The 20875-nt window shown below is 36.6% G+C and overlaps 1 protein-coding gene across 1 annotated transcript in view; it reads left to right on the top strand.

Moving 5' to 3' along the window:
• The first annotated feature begins 780 nt into the window (after positions 1-780).
• The window catches only part of MTCL1 (microtubule crosslinking factor 1), a 79290-nt gene continuing 59195 nt past the window's right edge, over positions 781-20875 (top strand). The window contains exons 1-2 of the mRNA XM_083357753.1: positions 781-993; positions 3908-4066. Coding sequence (XP_083213879.1) covers positions 796-993; positions 3908-4066 — 357 coding nt within the window. The 5' untranslated portion in view covers positions 781-795. The remainder of the gene's footprint in view (positions 994-3907; positions 4067-20875) is intronic.

Below are 20875 nucleotides of genomic sequence, written 5' to 3'. Positions count from 1 at the left end.
AATTTAAAATTTGAAATTTTGATCACGAATGTCATGCAGCCTGAACAGATATTAATTCAACCTTTTTTGAAGGGAGTAGAGAAATTACTTCAATCTGCTTTTTTATGCCCTGGGGGCTGTCAGGTCCAGAGCGGGTCAGCCACTAGTTCAAGACCAATTGGCTACTTTCTGTCCAGGGAAAAGCACGAGCTTGCTGCCTCAGCTTAACTGCAGCAGCCCAGGGTGCCTAAGGTTTCTGCAGAGCAGAGGGAACTCCTGTCATGGTGCTCTTTCTCAGCCTCCACTATGGCAACAATCTTTGCTGCGGCTACGGTATTAAGCTGAGGCAGGGAGGCGGTGCAGGACTCCTTGACAAGTTTCAAGCCCAGAGTTTTGGTGATTGGTCACTAAATTAATTATTTAGTTTTAAAATGTAATGTTTATATATTGCTATATTTTATTGTATTTTCTTAAATGTTACCCAGCTGCATTTTAATCCAATTCAGCCCACACTCAGGACTTTTGTGGGCCACATTCAGGCTGCATGTTTGACACTTCTGCTCTGGTCTATAGAGTTGTTTTCATTATTTCTTAAGAGGGAAATTAAAAATTGTTTCAACATGCTTTTAATATAATTTAAACAGGAATTTTCCTGTAATCCCCACAGTAAATAGAGATAGAGCAGCAGCTATAAATAATATTATGCTACAGATCCAACAAAAAGCACATGTCTTTCAGTGGGGACTAAGCAACCCTTTGGATTTCTCTCACTGTTTTGGGTTATGACAGGATGAACTGGATGAACTCCGGGCTGAAATGGAAGAGATGCGTGACAGCTATCTTGAAGAAGATGTTTACCAACTACAGGAACTTCGACGAGAGCTGGATCGTGCAAACAAGAACTGTCGTATCTTGCAGTATCGTCTCAGGAAAGCTGAACAGAAAAGCTTGAAAGTTGCACAGACAGGTCAGGTGGATGGAGAACTAATCAGAAGCTTAGAACAAGATCTAAAGGTGGGTGAAGAACTTAGATCTAGTGGTATTTAGGCAGAATAAAGTTTTCTGCCTAATTGCAAAATGTATGTTATCTTGACATTTCAGAACTAGAACGAGAATTACATTTTATATATGGGAATCAAAGAGTTCTTTGTATTGTAAATGTCAATTTATTTATTAACTTGATTTCTATACTACCCCAATCTCATAACTCTGAAAGAATACATAGATATCCAAGTGACCCCTATGACAAAAATGTCTTACTTATAGTAGGTATACTATTTCATGTATAGGACAACCAAGCTACAATTGTTTATGTATTGGTCATCTCACATTTTGATAACTATAATGTGTTCTATATGGGAAACTTGGGTCTCTTTTGGAACCAGTACCTTGTCTAGAATACAACAGTGAAGTAGCTGACTGAAGCACCTGTCCATACACATTGTTCAACTTGTTTTGAAACAACTGCACTTGATAACTTTGTTACCAAGCCAGGTTTAATCTAGGTTTTCATATATTGATATAACTTAATTTATGTATTCATTTATTAGAATTATATTCTGCCTTTGGTTTGTGCAATTCAAGGCAGGATTCATAATGCTGTTCTCTCCTGTTTTCCCATACTGTAACAACAACCCCATTGAGACCACCATAATTAACGGGTCTGGCCTATCATTACATGGCATGGGTCCGGAATACCTCGGGGACCACCTGCTGCCGGCGTCGACTCCCCTCCGCCCTGTGCGTTCCCACAGAGAGGGCCTCCTCAGGGTGCCTCCGGTCAGAGAATGCCGGCTGGTGGCCCCCAGGGGGAGGGCCTTCTCTGTGGGTGCCCCGGCCCTGTGGAATCAACTGCCGGTTGAGCTCCGGATGGCACCGGATCTCCGCTCCTTCCAGCGTGGGTTAAAGACCCATTTGTTCGAACAAGCTGGCCTGGCCTGATGGGGAGTTAACTAGGGTTTTAATATTTGTATATTTTTTACTGTTTTATTTTGGGCAATAATTTAATTCTTTTTTAACTTTTGTACTTTTGTAGTTTTATTATATGCCCTGTTCACCGCCCTGAGTCCTTCGGGAGAAGGGCGGTATAAAAAATTAATAATAAACTATTAACTAACTATTAAATTTATCAGAGGAAACCCTTCTACATGTTCTCAGACACACTGCAGTTACTCACAGGCTTTTTCTGTGGTGGTGTCTATACTCTTCAATATTCTCATCAAAGCTTTGTAAGGCAACAAATATTACATATTTATATTCAGTTGAAGATCAGTCTCTTTGCCTAGATTTTCCTTTTAATTTAATTTAATTTAATTTAATTTATTGAGATTTTTATACCGCCCTTCTCCCAAAGGGACTCAGGGCGGTTCACAGGGCATAAATATAAACACCAATACAAACATTAAAAAATAATTAAATTAATGCCCAAGTTAAAACCAGAATACTAAAACAAACCAATAAAAAACCCAAGTACCCCCATCAGGCCAGACCCGCTAGTTCAAATAAATGGGTCTTCAACCCGCGACGGAAGGATCGGAGGTCTGATGCCATCCGGAGCTCGACCGGCAGTTGATTCCATAACGCCGGAGCACCCACAGAGAAGGCCCTCCCCCTGGGGGCCACCAGTCGACATTCCTTGACAGGAGGCACCCTGAGGAGGCCCTCTCTGTGGGCGCGCACAGGGCGGAGGGGAGTCGACGCCGGCAGCAGGTGGTCCTCGAGGTATCGCGGACCCATGCCATGTAGGGACTTAAAGATCATAACCAAAACCTTTTATAAATGTTGGATAAATAGTTCTGTGCTATTTCTTTCCTTTTTGTTCAATTTTTTAATAAATATTTTAAATCCGTTTTTAAAAACATATATTTAATAATTTTATGATACTGTTTTGAGATACTTAAAGAGATATGGAGATATATAAAATTAATGCAAAAGGGCATGTTTTAATACTGTATAATTGTACTTTAAAACTTAGAAACACTTCTTAAATGAGGTGCTACCTTTCTAATTTTAGGGAAATGTTCCTGTGAAGTAGCATTGAAATATCCCTTCCATTATGTGCAGTTTGAAGGGCTGTGTTATAAAATGGTTCAGAACTGGGCCTAGTTTTTCACTGCTTGAATAAATACTTTTTCATTGCTCCAAATTGTGCTGAATAAGCATTATTAGAAGAACAAAAGACTACATATATATAGCAAGGTTCTTTTCTACTATATTGTGATAGGTACTTTCTCTGTAATAATAAAGATATTTTTTTAATTGAAAAAAATGGAAACCAAATTTTATACGACTTATTATGTCATACTAATTATGATATTAATTGGTTTTTAATACTTCAAGAACTTAACCTTGTAGTTTACATTAACTTAAGAATATTGTGGGATAACTAATTTAAGAATATTGTGGATAATACTGATCTTCAAGTGTTTAAATTTGTTTAACGCTAATATATTACTACTACTACTACTATTACTACTAGTAATGTGTGATTATTTGCACATAACTGTATTTTTAGTTAGCATTTTTCAGTTTTCATTTCAGAATGAAACAAGAATTTAAAGAATTGAGGTATTAAAGAAAAAAACATGTAAATCATGTGGATAATGGACGGCTTTATTTAAAAGTTTTTATGGGACATTTTGGAGAAAGAAATGTATATATAATATTTGGCCATATTTGTTATGATCTCTGTTTCCTTATATTGGATTTGGAAGACTTTTTTCTTTACCAGGAAGAGCACTGTTCCTTTCATAGCACTTCAACCAGTCGAAAAGAGAAAAACACTTATTTGTTGATATTTTGCCATGACTATGTACTAATTCCACACTGCTTTGTAGATTCAAACCAACATTTATCTATTCTTTATTTAGGTAATGAAAAGTCTTTTTAAGTTATTAAGTATGATTGTGTGCTTTTTAAAAAAAAATAGGTAGCCAAAGATGTATCTGTCAGGCTGCACCACGAACTGGAAAATGTGGAGGAAAAGCGCGCTAAAGCAGAGGATGAAAATGAAGTTCTTCGTCAACAAATCATTGAGGTGGAAATATCCAAACAGGCATTGCAAAATGAGCTAGATAAATTGAAAGAGGTAAGTGGCAACAACGTTGCTTTGGGGATTAGAAATAAAGTGAAAAGCTGTCATAGCATTTGTCAATGTTCACAGTGTGAGGGATATGGGCAGTTTTTGAATCTGATAAATAAACAGCAAATTGGATCCTATATTAAAACATACATCAAAATGACAAACTACAGGCATGGATCATTTAAAGAACAAATTAGTATAGAACATTTACATTTGATGACTATGGATCAGGCCACCAACTACTAATCACAGAAACACACATCAGGCTGATATTTGTAGCTCAGGGTTGAAATGCATGGCCCTTGGTGCTCTCTGAGCTTGCTTGTGTTCTTGCAGACATTTCATTACCCAAACTAGGTAGCATCATCAGTGCTAATAAGGAATGGGGTTTGCTCTCAGCTTATATTCCGGTGACTTGCCTTGTCAGTGTTGGTGGGAGTGGTCTTGGAGGGTTGTTTACTGTTAGCTTAACTGGCAGTTCCTTGATTGGAGTATTGTTTACTTGTTGATTGTTGGTTTGATGTTAATCTTGGTGTTGATTGCTGGGGAGGTGTTTTTGGTCTTTTTGTTCATTTTTGTGACTTATCGATTGTCTCTTTTGTACAGTGTGTAAATGTTATTTATGTCTATCAATCACCAAATAGGAAATCCCCATACACCCCTTGAAGTAAAAAAAAACACTGTAATAGTCTTCTGCCAATAAATAGAAAAACTGCATGGCTCATAGATTGGAAAAGGTGTATCTACAGTGGAAAAGTCTACATACCAGGTTTTGGAGATGTAAAAAAAATCAGACCAAGATAAATGATTCCAGAATTTCTTTTCTACCTTTAATATAACATATAAATTATGCAACTCAACTGAAAAACAAATTGATATATTTTAGAGGAAAAACTAAAAACTTAAAATAATGTGGTTGCATAAGTGTGCACACCCTCTTATAAGTAGGAATGTAGATCTAGGCAATCTCACCAAAGACAAAGATGAAAGTCAAACTGTGCAACCCAATAGTATTACCTTATGATGTACAGATGAGAGGGATATGCAAAAGAAAAAGGTAGTAGACTGGCTCCCTTGAGCTATGGTGCTGGACAAGATCGTTTTGCATTCCTTTCACGGCCAAGAGAACCAACCAATACTAAAGGAAGCAAGATCATGAAATAAAAGCTATCATATTTTGGACGTTTCATAAAAGCTGATGCATCTATGCTGGGCAAAGTGGACAAAATAAGAAGAGACTAACAGTGCGTGAGAGCATAGGCAGAATACCAGAAGCTACAGAAATGCACCTGCGAGAATTGCATAATGTGTGAGACACAGAATGGCTTGGGAAGCTTTTATCCATGGGGTCACCAGGAGTTGGCTAAAACTCAACAGAACATGACAACAACATATTCCTCTGTAATCTTAGCGCAATCCATTTTTATGTAACATCTGTATATATTTAGTTACAAGAAAATCTGGATTTTCAATTGATCTGAAAATGCAGCATTTTGAAAGATTAGCTGATATACTCCACTTTTTCCTAACATGATGCTTTCCAGATGTTCAAGTTATTGTATGCTGGAAAGAAAAATGATGGCAAGAATATGTTCCTTACATTTTATAATTAAGCCATGGTTATATAGTTCTGCACCACTAAAACTATTCCAACCATTAGTTTTTAACAAGATACTATAGCATTTTTGTATGTTAAATGCTTTTCAGATCTCATTCATTTCTTGCTAACTTGTTTTACAGCATTATGACAAGTCATTCTGCAGCTGCCACTCTATTTTTAATCCTCCTTACATTTTGTCTGTACAACAATATTGCCCTCGATAAGAAAGCAGGATTTATTTTCTGGGCAACAACCATAGTGAACAGCTGATGGTAGTCTTTTATTTTGTGGGCCTTATGAAAATAAAAGGATCATTAAGCAAGTAACATAAGAGCTAGATTTATTTCTGTAGTTAGAAATGCCACAACCACTTTTCTGCATGTTTTACATACTGCACATACAGAAGTGGGAAAACTAGTTATATAATTCAAAACATTTATTATAATGAATTGTTACTTAAAATGCATACCCATGTTAAGAAACTTAAAACTGTGCTCATCTTTGCCCTAATAATACTAAACATGTGAAGAAAACACAAATACAAAACAGCAAAAGCAATCTTTAGCATCACAAAGCCCTGATTGTGGTTTTCTTGTAGAACTATCTGTGATATTGTAGTGTTGCTACAAAAGAAGGGTGATTATACCATGGTACCAATCAGTTAATGAAGATTTATGACAGCTGTGTGCAACATGGTCCCATCACTTGATATTTTCTGAGCTATTATTTGAAACAAATAAGGGAATAACAAATTTTTGAACCAAGACATTCATTCTTTCCATTGATTCACAAGCATCAAATAAATGTTAAATTAAATAGTTAACAACTTTTTCAAGTACCTTACTTAAGAATATAGTTATAAAGAAAGATGAAGCTGTAAAGCATAATAGTTATAAAGAATGTCACAATCACAGCAATGAGCACATGCTATCTCCTAAAAGGCAAATGTATCTGCTATTCCTACCAGTTCTGTGTTCTACAAGTAATCCTTGAATTACAATGGTGGTTGGGAGCAGAATTTCTATCATTAAGCAATGCAATTGTAAAGTGTAACCATGTTGTTTATTGACAGCAATCCATGCAGTCTAGGTTGCTGTCATTAACTGAATCCCACTATCATTAGATGAGGAAATTTCCTGTTGCCTTCCCACAGCCAAAGTCATCGGTGAAGGCTCATAGGCAAGATAGTGGCTTCTGTTAACTGGGAAGGGAACAAGGAATGGGCAGGGGTGTTGGGAATAGTGCACAAGAGACACCCTGCACATTAGGAAGGATGCAAGAGGCACTGCATGGGTCAAGGAGAGTTTGTGAGAAGTGTTGCATGGGTTGGGAAGTGTACATGGGGCTGATCGGGGGATGCGCAAGTGGCTAGTGCAGCATAAACACAGAGGTACTTGGGAAGATTGCATGATTGGGGGAGATTTACTGCAGTAATTTGTAATCTTCCCTGCTGACTTTCCCTTCAATTTTTGAGGAATCCAGCATGGAAGATTATGTGATTGCAGGACACTTGACAACTGGTCATAAGTGTGAACAGGTTGTTAAATATCCAGTCAAAAACGCGTGACCACAAAAGTGCTGGGATGGCTGGAATTCCAAGGACCAGTCATAACCACCGTTCATTAAGTTCCATAGTAGGTTCAAACAGTTGCTGAACAAATGGTCATAACGTGAGCCGTACCTGTATAGGTGGAGTCATAAATAACAATTATTAGGCCAAATATCAAGAACATATTCATCTGTTTGCACTACTTCAAGTAACCAGAGTTTCAAAGGAATTGATGTAAGGAGGATATGTATGCATAAAGTTGAATAGTTTTATTTCTAAAGTGCTTTTCAGGTAAGTCAGAATAGTTATCTGAAGGCTTCAATTCTTTATTTATTCCAATAGGTATTAAAAGTCTTTAAACCATACAATACTATTCCACTGGCTATTCAAGGATGCTGTGCCTTCTTGCTACCTTTATTGCTATATGAACAGTAAAAGAATGAGTTCTAAGCTACGTTCACTTTTCTTATTTGCACCGAGTTTCCTGAGATCTACTATTTAAACTCTTTGTTTTACTCTAACAATTTCTTCAAAAATGTTCTAAAAAAGAGGGAACAATCTGTGAGCTGCAGATTGGAAGACTGGCCTGACTGACCTGGAATTCCCCAATCAGACTAATTGGCCAGCTTCCAAATCTTATTGGCAAATAGTCTGATCACAACAATGTGATAAATGACCTTCCTCCAAAACTGATGAATCTGATGAAGCAGATTCAATGTGAATTGTGAAGTTTCCAAAACGTCCCGTAGGCTTTCTGGCACTGCCCCTGAATCATTCTACTAGCTCAGGAAGATGACTGACGATTTGGGCAATAAGGTAAACTATATACCATCAAACTCTTCATTTTTTCTCTATGACTTAATATTAGGTACATATCCTAAAATTTTAACATCATAGACTGGCTTTGTGAGGACAATGGAATGTTTATTGACCATGGTCATACCTTCCACTTACCTCTTCAGTCCATTCTTATGCTACACTGAGAACTGATAGGCACAGCAGGGTTAACCTTGTAGCCAACTAACCACTAGAAGCTAACCACCAGATTACAAGAACACAAGGGCATACATTCAGTTTTGCAGCTATTAAGATTGTTGGCTGAGCAGTACAAAAATAGCCAAGGAAATTAATGAAGCCTGGGAAAGTGACCCCTTGTCAATCAACAGGAGTGCCGATTTACCACTAGCTTTTCAGGTATTTAAGAGGCAAGGACTTGGCAGCACAAGGAAACAACAGCCAACGACTTAATAACTGGCTATCAACACTCCAAACAATGATAAAAAAGCCACATACAACCAGGCACCATGTAAATATTACACATAGAATAGCCCAAAGCACACATTCTGGTGAGAGAGAAGTTCCCTCAGGATGGGCTTCAGCACAAGTCCAAAGGCTCGGAAGACTAAACCTCTGGTCCCAGGACTGACCCAGATTGAATCCTGCAACATTATCCTGGGACACGCATATTTGCCTTCATTCATTGTAGCCAACTTTCCAGGTCTCTTGTCTTATTACAAGTTCATTATCCTCATTCATACACCATAAATGTTTTATTTTGATCAATTTAGCATTAATAACAATAAGATGGAGGATAGAGTTATAGAGAAATGTGGATTCTGATCACTTGGTCAATGTTTAGCAATTTTCCCTTTCTTGTGCCAGTCCACTTCACTGCTATATTTTCATTTGAGAGGGGTTTTTTATTTAAAATTTATTGCAATAGTTTTTATGACAGCCCCCCACCCAATATATATTTATCTTTTCATCCCTTCCCAATATTTATGAAACTTGTGACCATTCCAATAGTTATTCTGAAATTTGTAGGATCAGTGTTTATTACATCCCAATTAGTAGGCTAATACTTAGGGATTCAAAACATAATATTCTCTCTTTATAATATGCTATCTTGCTACAGATTAGTAGATAAGAAAAAGTCTTCTGGCAAACTGATGGGCTGCTCCAGGTAGTTGCCTCTGGCATTATTTGTAAATAATGTAGCCTGGAGCTTAATCATCAATATGACTAACTCCTCCAGGTTGTAATGGAGAAAATCATAGAGTATAATCCTAAACATTTACCTTGGAGCAATTTCCATTGAATTTACATCACAGTAGATCTATATCAAGTAGATACCGTAAGTCAATTATTTATAAAACATGTTTTAAACTGGTGTCTTTATAGTAATGCAGCAGAAGACTGCCCCTTATTTCATTACCACTTCTATCACTGACAGGACAATAAAAAAGGTAAAGGTTCCCCTGCACATGCGTGCTAGTCGTTTCCAACTCTAGGGGCCGGTGCTCACATGACCACGGAGATGTCCTCGGACAACCACTGGCTCTTCAGTTTTGAAACGGAGACAGGACAATAGTACAAAGCCAATAAACTTTTTTATTTTTTAAAGAAAGTTGAATTACTTCATCTCATAATTAACCAAGCTCAGTGGTGAGATTCAGCCAGTTAACACCAGTTCAGCAGAACCGGAAGCTAATTTTTTGTTGCCCAGGCCCAGAATGGACTTCCGGAAGCAACATCCACACAGAGAACTAGTTGTTCACATAATTGAATCCCACACTGACCAAGCTAAAAACTGTTCGATGCAGCAATGCTTTATATAACAATCCATCATGTGTTATAAGAAGGGAGTCAGAGGTCGACAGAATTTAACATAATTTATCTGTAGTTTAGTAAGACCAAATTATTTACATAAGTTTGGTGTATTGTTTAAGAAAATCTTCTTGAATTATCTTAAAAGAATGTTACCCTGCATGTAAAACATTCATAAAATCCTGAAAAACTATGGGATTATTTAAAATAATAAATCTATGAGTTTTAGTGTCTAAAAGATAATTAGAAGTATAATATATAATGTTATAAAGTTTTATTGTTTTTTTTATATGTATGTATTTTTTTGCCCTGATGTAGACAAAAAGAACTTAACATTTATGTAACAGGTTTCAAATACATAATCTTAGAGTGAGTACAGCATGGGAATCATTTTATAAAACATATTGCTTTCCAGAACTGATGCAGATTTATCCATCACACATTAATATAATCCTTCAAATAATCCTCTAAATCAGCCTTACTCAACCTTTTCACCCTAGAAGAACATTTGAAATAATTTTGAAGTCTCGGGGAGCCCCTACATAAAAATAGAAAACATTCGAAAGCTCATTATATATAATCCACATTTTACAATATTTACAACAACAGCAAAGTGGCAGGCCAGCAACTTAGTTGCAGTGCATAAAAATTGCCAGCACTGTAACTGCTATCACAGTGCAATTGCTATCAATGCTAGAAGCTAGAACAATGACAGTGCTTTGCCTTTTGGGAGAAATTTCAAAATATTACAGATTAAGCTATTTGATCTGATAGCCTCTATGACCATAAGATATGCAACCTAAGTTCAGGTAGTCCTTCTTTAATGACCACAATTGAGATCATCAGTTCTGTTGTTAAGTAAAGCAGTCGCCAAGTGGGAAATCATATGAATGCAACTATGCTTTCCTTTTCGCATTTCCCTGTCCTTTGCAGTGGTCACCAGGTGCTGATAGCCAGATAACAGCTCCTGTCTGTTTTTTTACCTTTGGCTTTTATTTGCTTCCTGACCATTTCCCCCCCCCCCCCCTTTTTGGAATGTTCACCCTAGCACTGAATAATTTGCCAGAAGGGAATCTATGTTTATATTTACATTCATTGGAGGGGAAAGGATTATAAGGCAATAAAGAGGCACCTAAATGCAAATACACATTAAAAGGAATACAATGACACTGGCAACCTAAAGCCCATTATGCATACAGACACTGAATTCCCCATTGTGTGTCTGCTTACTTCCCCCTTGTGTGTCTTGTAATCCCTCTTCTCTCCGAGGGGAGAGAAGAGGGGAAAAAACTAAATCAGGCACAGGAGAAGTTGCCTATATAGATGGTTTGGGTTTTTTCCCCTTTTCCCCCATGCTTGTTTATTTAAGCAATCACTTGGCTCTGTGGGGAGAGGAAAAAGCAAAAACTAGTGACTTCTGTAGGCAATCTCATGACCTATTTTTTTCTCCTCCCCCCCCAACTTGCACAGAGGAGAAATTGGAGAGGAAGGGATTACAAGAGAGTCAGCAGGCATACAGTGAAGAACTAATCAGTCTATTTGTGTTACATGCCCATGGCTCCTAGTCCTGAGCATGCTCAGGGCTGCCAGCATTACTGAATTGCATTCCTTTCAATGTGACTTCACCATTGTATACTTTCTTGTAATCCCTTCCTCTCCAATCTTGTACATTCTACAAAAGAAAAAGAAAACAGGTCAGACACAGGATATATTCTGACTGTAATGGTGATCACATGACTATGTGATGCTGTAAAGATGGTAAATATGAGCATTGGTTGTAATATTTTTTCAGCATCATCATAATTTTAATCAGTCACTGAAGAAGGCAGTCAGTAAGCAAGGCCTATCTGTATCCCTGATGTGTCAAATAGCAAATCAGAATATAGTCTCAGCATAAGCATAGTTTCTTTCTTTTCTAGTTCCATTGTGCTTTAATTTTTATTTTGCCTTTGGCCAAATTGGCCGGAAATTATGAGATTTGATATCTAATATTTATGAAAGCACTGAATTGGGAAAAGCTATGCAAAAGAAATGGCCTTTGCTTTAGGTTCTTCGTCTAGTTTGATAGAAATTGAAGAATAAATAAATTTGGAAGGTTTCCCAAATTGTTAAAATGATAAATATTGCATACTTCATAACAATTTATCATGTAAAAGCTAGCATCTTTGTGATTATAAATATTAGTAATTTTAAATTAGAATTGAGATGAACAATTTAACATTTATGTTAGATTTTAATTTTTGAACATTTTTAAAACCTAGGATACAACATTGGTGGTATTAACTAATGGACTCCTATTTAATTTCATATTAAAGTATGAAAACAAATAAAAACAAATCCACAGTATTTTTTAACTAAAATATATTACTTCGTTGTTCATTTGTTACAAATGTATTACTTTCATAAAGTAATCAGTTCATTTGATCAGTTCATTGATACCTATTCATACTTTCCTTCCTTAATTAGAGATTTACCTACTATTCTGCTACCTCTGATTGTATGTTCCCTAATCTAAACTAATGAGTGGTCATCAGGCCCAAAAGCATTAAGCAGCAGGTCTAGGTAATGGCTTCAGCAGCAGGGTAACATGATGGGGGACTTCCAGTTTGCCAAGGTGGCCACCATGGACGCTGGAAGGTGAGCTCTGTCTTCTGCGTCCAGTTTCACTTCCCTGGGGGACCCTGGAAAGGGTCGAAAGTTGCCCTGTGGGGCAACCAGGTAGCCCTTCTGCTTGATCCAGGGCAGCCCTCCAAACTGGCGGACGAAAGACCGGCCATAGCAATATGGCTCGTCACTAGGCTACAGACAGCCAAAGTCACTCTTACCACCCGGCAATTTTAAAGCAGCGCGGATGAGACTGGGTGAGATCTACCTCTGTTAAATCCTAACTATTTTCTTTACCTGCATAAGCTGCCTAAAGTACTTTCCCCCCTGTGGAGAGGGAAGGAGGATTTTTATCCCTCCCTCCAGAAACAGCAGCGACTGACTATCCAGGGGAGTTTAAAACGTTGAAAGAATTAACTTGATCCTAATTGGAATTCTATTTTTTAAACTTTGTGGACTAAAAGATTTTCCCTGCTTACTGAAGATTGGGGTTTTTACTTATAAGAAACAAGCAAAACTGAAAAGATTATAAAAACTTTGGATTTAAAAGAAAACTTTTAAGTGGTAGGGGCAACATCTTGTGGCTAAACCTGATACTACAATTCGTTATTGCTAAAAAGAGACTTGGCCAGCAGCCCAGACAATAGATAAGATTTATGTAACCTTGAGACATCAGCTGAGAGAAGCCCAGCTGTGTTTCTCAGTCAGTGACAAATATTTTTTTTTGCATTCTCTGATTGTAAAGCTCTTAACTTAATACTCTACTAACAGAATATGGATGAAGACCAGGAACAGATTCTCTCTATGTTGAAAGCAATTCATCAAACTATTCTTACAGCCACTGATGAAATAAGAGGTTATAGAAAAGAACAAGATGTCAGCCCAGATACACTAACTCAAGCTTTGACTACAACTAAAAAATCAACCATACAGAATATAACAGAAAAGGTGGAACAATTATAGATTATGACAGAAGATTCAACTGATCAACAAATACAGTCAATGGAAAACCCAGAAAAAGGACTGACAATATGGAAAAAGGAAAAGACTTTCTACATAAATCAGAAGGAAACTGAGGGTAAAGAAGAAGAACAGATTGAAGAGAAGATAAACAGTTCAGGACAACTACGTTGAGATGGAAAAATAGAGAGACCATTTGTTGGTCCTTTCAAAAAAATGGCGACCGGATGGTTTTTTCTACGTCAAATAATCTATGCAGCACAGGGAGATTTGTTTGGTGACTGAAAAGCGTGGACATGGAAGATGATTTTTCTTCAGAAAATGGAGGACTTGGACTGCCGGACTGGATGCTATATTACCAAGCAACCATATTAACAAGGATAAAAGACAGAATTTGACCAGATGAAAAATTGATTTAAAAACTTTATAAATATAGTTTGGCAGAACTAGAAGAAAAGCTTTGTAGGGTAGAGGAAAAAAGATGGAGGCAAACAGAACTGCCTGACTTTAGAAACAGGGCTTGGCAAAGTTAGCAGGATGAAATAGAAACTAAACATGAGAGGGCAGGGTTTAGCAACAAGGTTTGGCATGGCAGGAAAAAAAAGCAAAGTGAGATTTCCTTTGTGTTGAGCTTGACTACAGGTTGATAGTTTTCTTACAACAACAAAATGTTTTGCTAGTGCTTCCATCCAGGGATGAATGAGTGTGTGTGTGTGTGTGTGTGTGTGTGTGTGTTTGTGTGTGTGTGTGTGTAGATAGATAGATAGATAGATAGATAGATAGATAGATAGATAGATGATAGATAGATAGATGATTGATAGATAGATAGATAGATAGATAGATAGATAGATAGATAGATAGATATTCATTTTTTGCAGTTTTAGCCTGCAGGGCTTTGATTAGCTGGCAAAGTCCCATATTAAATAGGTCCTGTTCTGCTTTTCAAGATTATGTAGATGTCTGATAGATGCTGTCACTTCTTTGGGTAGTGAAGAAGCAAATGAGAAAATATAGTTTTATTTTGATTAATATTAATACTTGTGGGGTGGTTGATAACATAAAGCCAAGCTTAGAAGAGTCTGAAAATAGTCTGCGTAATAAAAAAAAATATGGGGAGAGAGTAGGAAAAAAATGGGTCAAAGCAAGCAACTTAAAAACAAAATATGCAGGGTTTTTTTTCTCCCTGATGATCTGGAAGTAGTTTTCTACATTTGATACAGAGCTCAGATGTTGATCTTAGCCTTGAAAGCCATTTAGGTGTTTTTGAGCCAGTCACTCTCTCTCAGTCCAACCCACCTCACAAGGCTGCTATTGTGCGGAAAATAGGAGGAGGAAGGTCTGTTGGATGTGTTCGCCACCTTGAGTTATTTATAAAAATAATAAAGGCGGAATACAAATAAATAAATCAAAGATTGTTATTTGTAGTCTTCATTTATTTTCATTTTTCACATTTCATTTTCATGGAAGATATATCTCCGAGATCCTAGACATTATAACATGTTTATTATCAGAAGATTTGAAAGGATGTTTTTCTGAGAGAATATTATTTCATATTTTATCTGTAATTTTCACATAAGAAATGCTATATGTTAGATCACAAAATTGTGTCTTCTAATTGATAAGAAGAAATAATAACTTTAAATTAATCTTGGGAGTGAATAAGAATGTTGAAAATGTAGATCTGTTGGAAATTCCAGCAAACCTTACTGCCTAAAGCTTAATATATTCCTTGTAGATAAAACAGAGAGAGAGAGAGAGAACACTGCAGCAAGTAAATATCATGCATTCTCTTAACAGCTCATCTCTACTTCTATTGTGTTCTCTATTTCACACTGCAAATTTTTTAGAAAAAAAACTGAAATCCCCATGGCTCACGCTATTAAGAGAGCATCCAAGCATTCAAGGTCGAAGGGAGTTTGCCCATAATAACTTCACTTATGTGTGCTGTAATAACATCCTCATCTGAAAAATATGAGGTGTGTCTTGATTATAATACTATTAGATCATAATAGTTACAGTACTGGTCAAAAGTATTTACTGTTAGAAGTTGTACACATCCCAGAGAAAAATCAAATCTGAAATTACTTGAAGTAGAAAACATGCAGAGCAAAGATGAAAGAAATTTTATACAGCTAAAGAACTTGCAGAAAAAAGTAACAGAAAGTTATTTAATAAAAAAATACTTGGCAGAAACTTTCAGAAACCACTTGATTTCAAGACAAAAGGTGTACTCTAGATCAGGGGTCCCCAACTCCTGGGCCACAGATTGCTACTGGTCTGTGGCCTGTGAGGAACTAGACCGCAGAGCTGAAGGTGAGCGGCAGATGAACGAGAGAAACCAAAATCATTCTCTCCCCCCCTGAATCCATGGAAAAATCATCTTCCACGAAAAGGTTGGGGGCTGCTGATCTAGATCTCCTGTAGAAGGCTGTTCAAAACACAAGTTCCTTCAACAATCCTACTAAGACAAGATTATTTAATGATATAGCCACCTTGAAGTAGTCAAAACCTGCACTTTGAATTTTATCTAGAGGCCTTTTGTCAAGTAATGCAGAGTCTGTAGTAACAGAGATATGTGTATGAAGCAGACTACTGTGCTTTCTACTAAATACAGCTTCTGAGTAATCTTCAAAGTCATAACATGCAGAGCACATTACAATCTATATAAAAAGTAATTCCTTGAATAAAATTCTAACCAAAGTCCATACCTTCCATAACTTTAAACAAAAAAAGCAGGTTTCAAATTATCAAAAACTTTCTCTGCATCTAAGAAGATTAAGATGACTTGTTTTTCATTATGTTGTTTTAAATATTCTATCATATTTGGAACTGTTCTCATATTATTCCTTTAGGTAAAAATCCATGTTGATCTTCATGAATAAACTCTTATAAAATCTTTTTAATCTACTGTACCATATGTATACTTTATAATCATTATTCAAATAAGAAAATTTGTCTGTACCATGATTAAGTATGAGAGAAGTAATTCAAACTTTGTTTTTATGTATAACAGTGGCAAAACCTCTGTTTGCATAAAAGTAGATTTTTTTTATTTTAATCCCATTTATATCCCGCCCTTCTCCGAAGACTCAGGGCGGCTTACAATTTAAGCACAAACCAATGTGCTTAGCAATAGATGGACTTACAAGTCTATAATTAAATGGATAGTGAAGTTAATGGAATTGTCAAAGATGGCAAAATTGACAGCTTTGATTAAAGACTTTGGCCAATTTTATTTCTACATATACACTAGTTTTGGAGTTTTGCAAGAAACTGAACGAAAATTTTATTTGGGGATTTGATTACATCCCAATTTATATGGGATTCTGGAATTAACGTTGACTATTGTGAACTTTGGAGTAAGAATTTGATGTATTTTTAACTATATCTCTACCAACGAAATTATTATTTTTCTATTCGGTTTATTCTTTCTTTGAACTTTTATCTTGATTTTTTTTCTGACATTTCTTTTTTCCTTTTTTTTTGCTCATGTATTTATTCATTCATGTATATATACTCATTCATTTATCTTTTGTTTTTTTAAAAAAAATTAAATTAAGAATTTAAAAAGAAAGAAGCAGAATAGAAACAGTACTAATGCTTTTGAACTTTTATTTGGAAAACACTTCTGGGAATATCATGAATAGCCAAGGAAACAAAACAAAATAAAAGAAAACAAAAAGATCCATCATGCAAATCGCCCAGTGTTCTCATTTGAGCCACAATACCAGATTCAAATTATCATACTTTGAACATATTGTGCAAAGACCTAACTTTCAGGAGAAGTCTATAATGCTTGCAAAGGTGAAAGACAAGAGGAAAAACAAGATGACCAGTAAGGATGACCACTATAAATGTTCTATTATAGTTAAGTAATTATGTGTACAGCATTAGAAAACCTGAAGGACCAGGTTGGGGACAGGTGAAGCAAATCTATTTAAGTGGTCACTAAGTCAAGAAAAATTTGATGGCATCTAATCACAAAATCAATCAATTAAAATTTGCCATTCCAGATTGAACACAAGCAATTGTGTAATTTAGTCTTTCTCTCTGGATATAGGAAACTTAAAAAAATGTTTTTAACGTAGTATATAACTAAATATTTTTACAGGGTATTAGCATTAGATCCAGTGTTCATAAATCATTTTTAAAAATAATATAGGTATTTCTGTTATTACAGCATTGAAAACAATTGCTTCAGTAGTAACTTGAAAATTGTACTAATTATCAACCAAATGTAATTATAACCTATAGCTACCTGCATATTGCCTTACATATATTACTTTAAATCTTTTAAACATTTTCCTTCATTTTCCTTCATATTTTCTTGAATATCTGATAAAATTCCTGATAAAAGAAATGATTTACTTAAATGTGTAATTTAAGTAAAGAATATCATAAAGTGTAAGATTCACCATTGTAGATTTAATATATGGAGCTTCATTTTTTAAGGTAGATAAATTCTAAATTATCTTGAGCATTCATTAATTGTTGTGGGACAAGAGAATATTAATGGAAATATATGCTTGGCTATTAAGAGGAACAATCTGCCCCCAATTCGCTACTATGATGCTTATATTTGCCACTTCATGGTATTTTCTGGTGTTGTCTGCATGCTCTGATACATTTTTTAAAAATGATATATTAATTTGTATGGCTGTCCATCTCACCAAAGTGACTACATTCTTCTGTGCATTGACTCACATGCTAATATACTCACATATAGAATATGTGGCTGCTGGAAAACTGACAAATCTTGTAATAGTGCAAGATCTTAAATATATATTGAAATAAATTAGTGAGCATTAGTGTTAGTGATGAAAAATAGTAAAATAACAAGTATGATACCTCTCTCCTCAAAATGTGCTCTTGCTTCATTCTACTTAATGTTATGATCAGTCTTGTTAGTCAGGGTTATATATAGATGTGCCTTTGCTTGTTCAACTATATCTATGGGAATGTAATGTTTCAGAAATGGAGCAGTAGGGCTGCTAATTGAATAAAGAAAATGCTCTTACAGAGATTATGGATAGGCTTCTTTTCATAGTGTCACAGAAGGACATGGAAATAGGCAAGATTTAATCCTGCTCATTTCTTCCATGTGGCTGTTAGAATGACTGAAAGGGTTAGGATTAGATTTGGAAGCTTTCTCTAGCTTTCGGGTTAAATCAGAAGTCATAACAGATCGTGTATCTTAGTCAAAATAGCAAAGCATTTACCATTGATAATTTAATCCATATATAAGACTATATTTGTTTATGCATTTTAGCTACATATGATGGCAGATATTTCTAGCACTTATTGGTTGCTAGAAGAGACAGTCAAACTAGATAATAAATGAAGCACCTGTGATTAGATCCCTGATTCAATTAAAATATAACCATAGGAGTTGTTATTTCTCTAGTCTTAAAATAAAAAGGTAAAGGTTCCCCCGCACATGCGTGCTAGTCGTTTCCAACTCTAGGGGCCGGTGCTCATCTCCGTTTCAAAGCCGAAGAGCCAGCGCTTGTCCGAGGACGTCTCCGTGGTCATGTGGCCGGCATGACTAGACGCCAAAGGCGCACGGAACGCTGTTACCTTCCCACCATAGTGGTCCCTATTTTTCTACTTGCATTTTTACGTGCTTTTGAACTGCTAGGTTGGCAGAAGCTGGGACGAGTAACAGGCGCTCACTCTGCTACGCGGCACTTGGGATTCGACCCACCAAACTGCCGACCTTCTGATCAACAAGCTCAGCGTCCTAACCCACTGAGCCACCGCGTCCCTTAGTCTTAAAATACTTTTACTCTATTTGCCTGTTTCTTTGTAAAATGAAATGTTGTGCTAGTTTTAGCATTAGGGACTACTCTTAAAAGATTTTCATGCTTGAGTTTCTTCAGCTGTTTATCTTTTATAATTGCTAAAGCAGAAATAAATATACATGAGTGACATTTAAGATGCAAAGGATCATTCTGCCATTTGCATTTCAAAGCCATTGCAGCAAGAACTGCTTCAAGCACTGAGTGAAATACCTCCTTTTTCTATTGCTTCTTCTAATCTAGATAGAATACAAAAAGCAGCAGATAGAAGTCTAAGACATCTAAGACTACCTATTGAGCTGATTGTTTCTCACCTAAATCTCTCTCATCCTATATACTCTACTTCTCCAATCACTACACTTCACTGGCTGTCTTGCAAAACAATTCAGGCCTTTTCCAGCATGTTAAATAACTTATCCAATGCTTCATGTTGGTTGAACTTTAGCCCAGATCAGTGGCAGCATCTGGATAACCTGGGCTGATCTAGAAAAACTATGTAGATCAGAAGGATAGGAGATTACCTGAAAATATTAGTGTAGGGATAAAGTTCCTGGACGAATGGAATAGGAATTTGCTGTCCAGCTGTTGCCAAAATTCCCAATATATTGTTCATACAGTCAACAGGAACTAAGCTTGAGTCAAAGGAAACTTTATTTTACTTTAATTTGCTTGAAGTATTTTTGGTTGCCAAAATATACATTAGCTTAAGTTTGTATATCTTGAGCACATTTTTGTTCATGTTGTTTTCCCACTTTCCAAGATAAGAGTGCTTAATCTTTCTTTCCCCTACTCTAATCTTTGACCCACTGAATATAGTGTGACTATTTATATTGCCAAAAAAGAGCCAACCGAAATAATTAAATCCTTTTCTGCCAATAGAGTATGAGACCAAAATGCAAGTTATAGTGAAGGAAAACTATAAAACTATCTTTGTCCCATGTTGTGCTCCAGTATGAATCCCACCCTCATCTGGTAATCTCTCTTGGGCAGGGAAATTCATTCATGGTCAGAACTGTGCAATTTTAAGTAGTTAATTATCAATATACACTTTTACATAATTAAAGGCTATCAAAACTCTTGCTAGATCAGAAAATATATAAGTTTTAACTATAATATGCAGGTAGTCCTCGAGTTTTGACCATAAGCCTGGCCATTAGGGTTGGAAGTCAGGACAAACATTAAGTGAAATGCCTCAAGTAACAAACTCCTCCCCCCCACCATCCCAGCTCTTCCCAATGCATTTGTTAAACAAACGTGCAGGTCGTTAAGCAGAGCATGGGATGCCTCAGGGGTGGGCGAGATGGTGGGAGGCCGAGTGCAGGCACAGCCCCAGCCCCACCTGCATTGGGCCTCCCAAGGCTTCTATCCTCTGAAATACCACATGCTTTGCTCCCTGCCCTTTGGGGTCCCCACAAGTTTAGGTACCTCCTCCTTACACCACCTTGTCACAATTGCACACTTGCCTTTCGAAGAACCTCAGAGCTCAGGATAGGGAAGGAGGACAGGCCGCTCTGTTGCTGGGCCATGTGGTACAATGGAGGAGAAGGACCTATGCTGGTTTTCCTTTCATTGCATCTCCCCCAACATTAGCTACACTAGTGCTGCTAATGCTGGGGAGACTAAGGCTAGTGCTCGGCAGGAGAGGTCCTGCCGGGTTTTTTTAAATTCTAGCTCTCCCAGCATAAGCTGCTAGCATT

This window comes from Vipera ursinii (genome assembly GCF_947247035.1).
Source record: "Vipera ursinii genome assembly, chromosome: 3".
In the NCBI taxonomy this organism is placed as follows: domain Eukaryota; kingdom Metazoa; phylum Chordata; class Lepidosauria; order Squamata; family Viperidae; genus Vipera; species Vipera ursinii.
The sequence above is the reverse complement of the archived record's forward strand: the minus strand, read 5'-3'. Positions and strand labels throughout refer to the sequence as shown.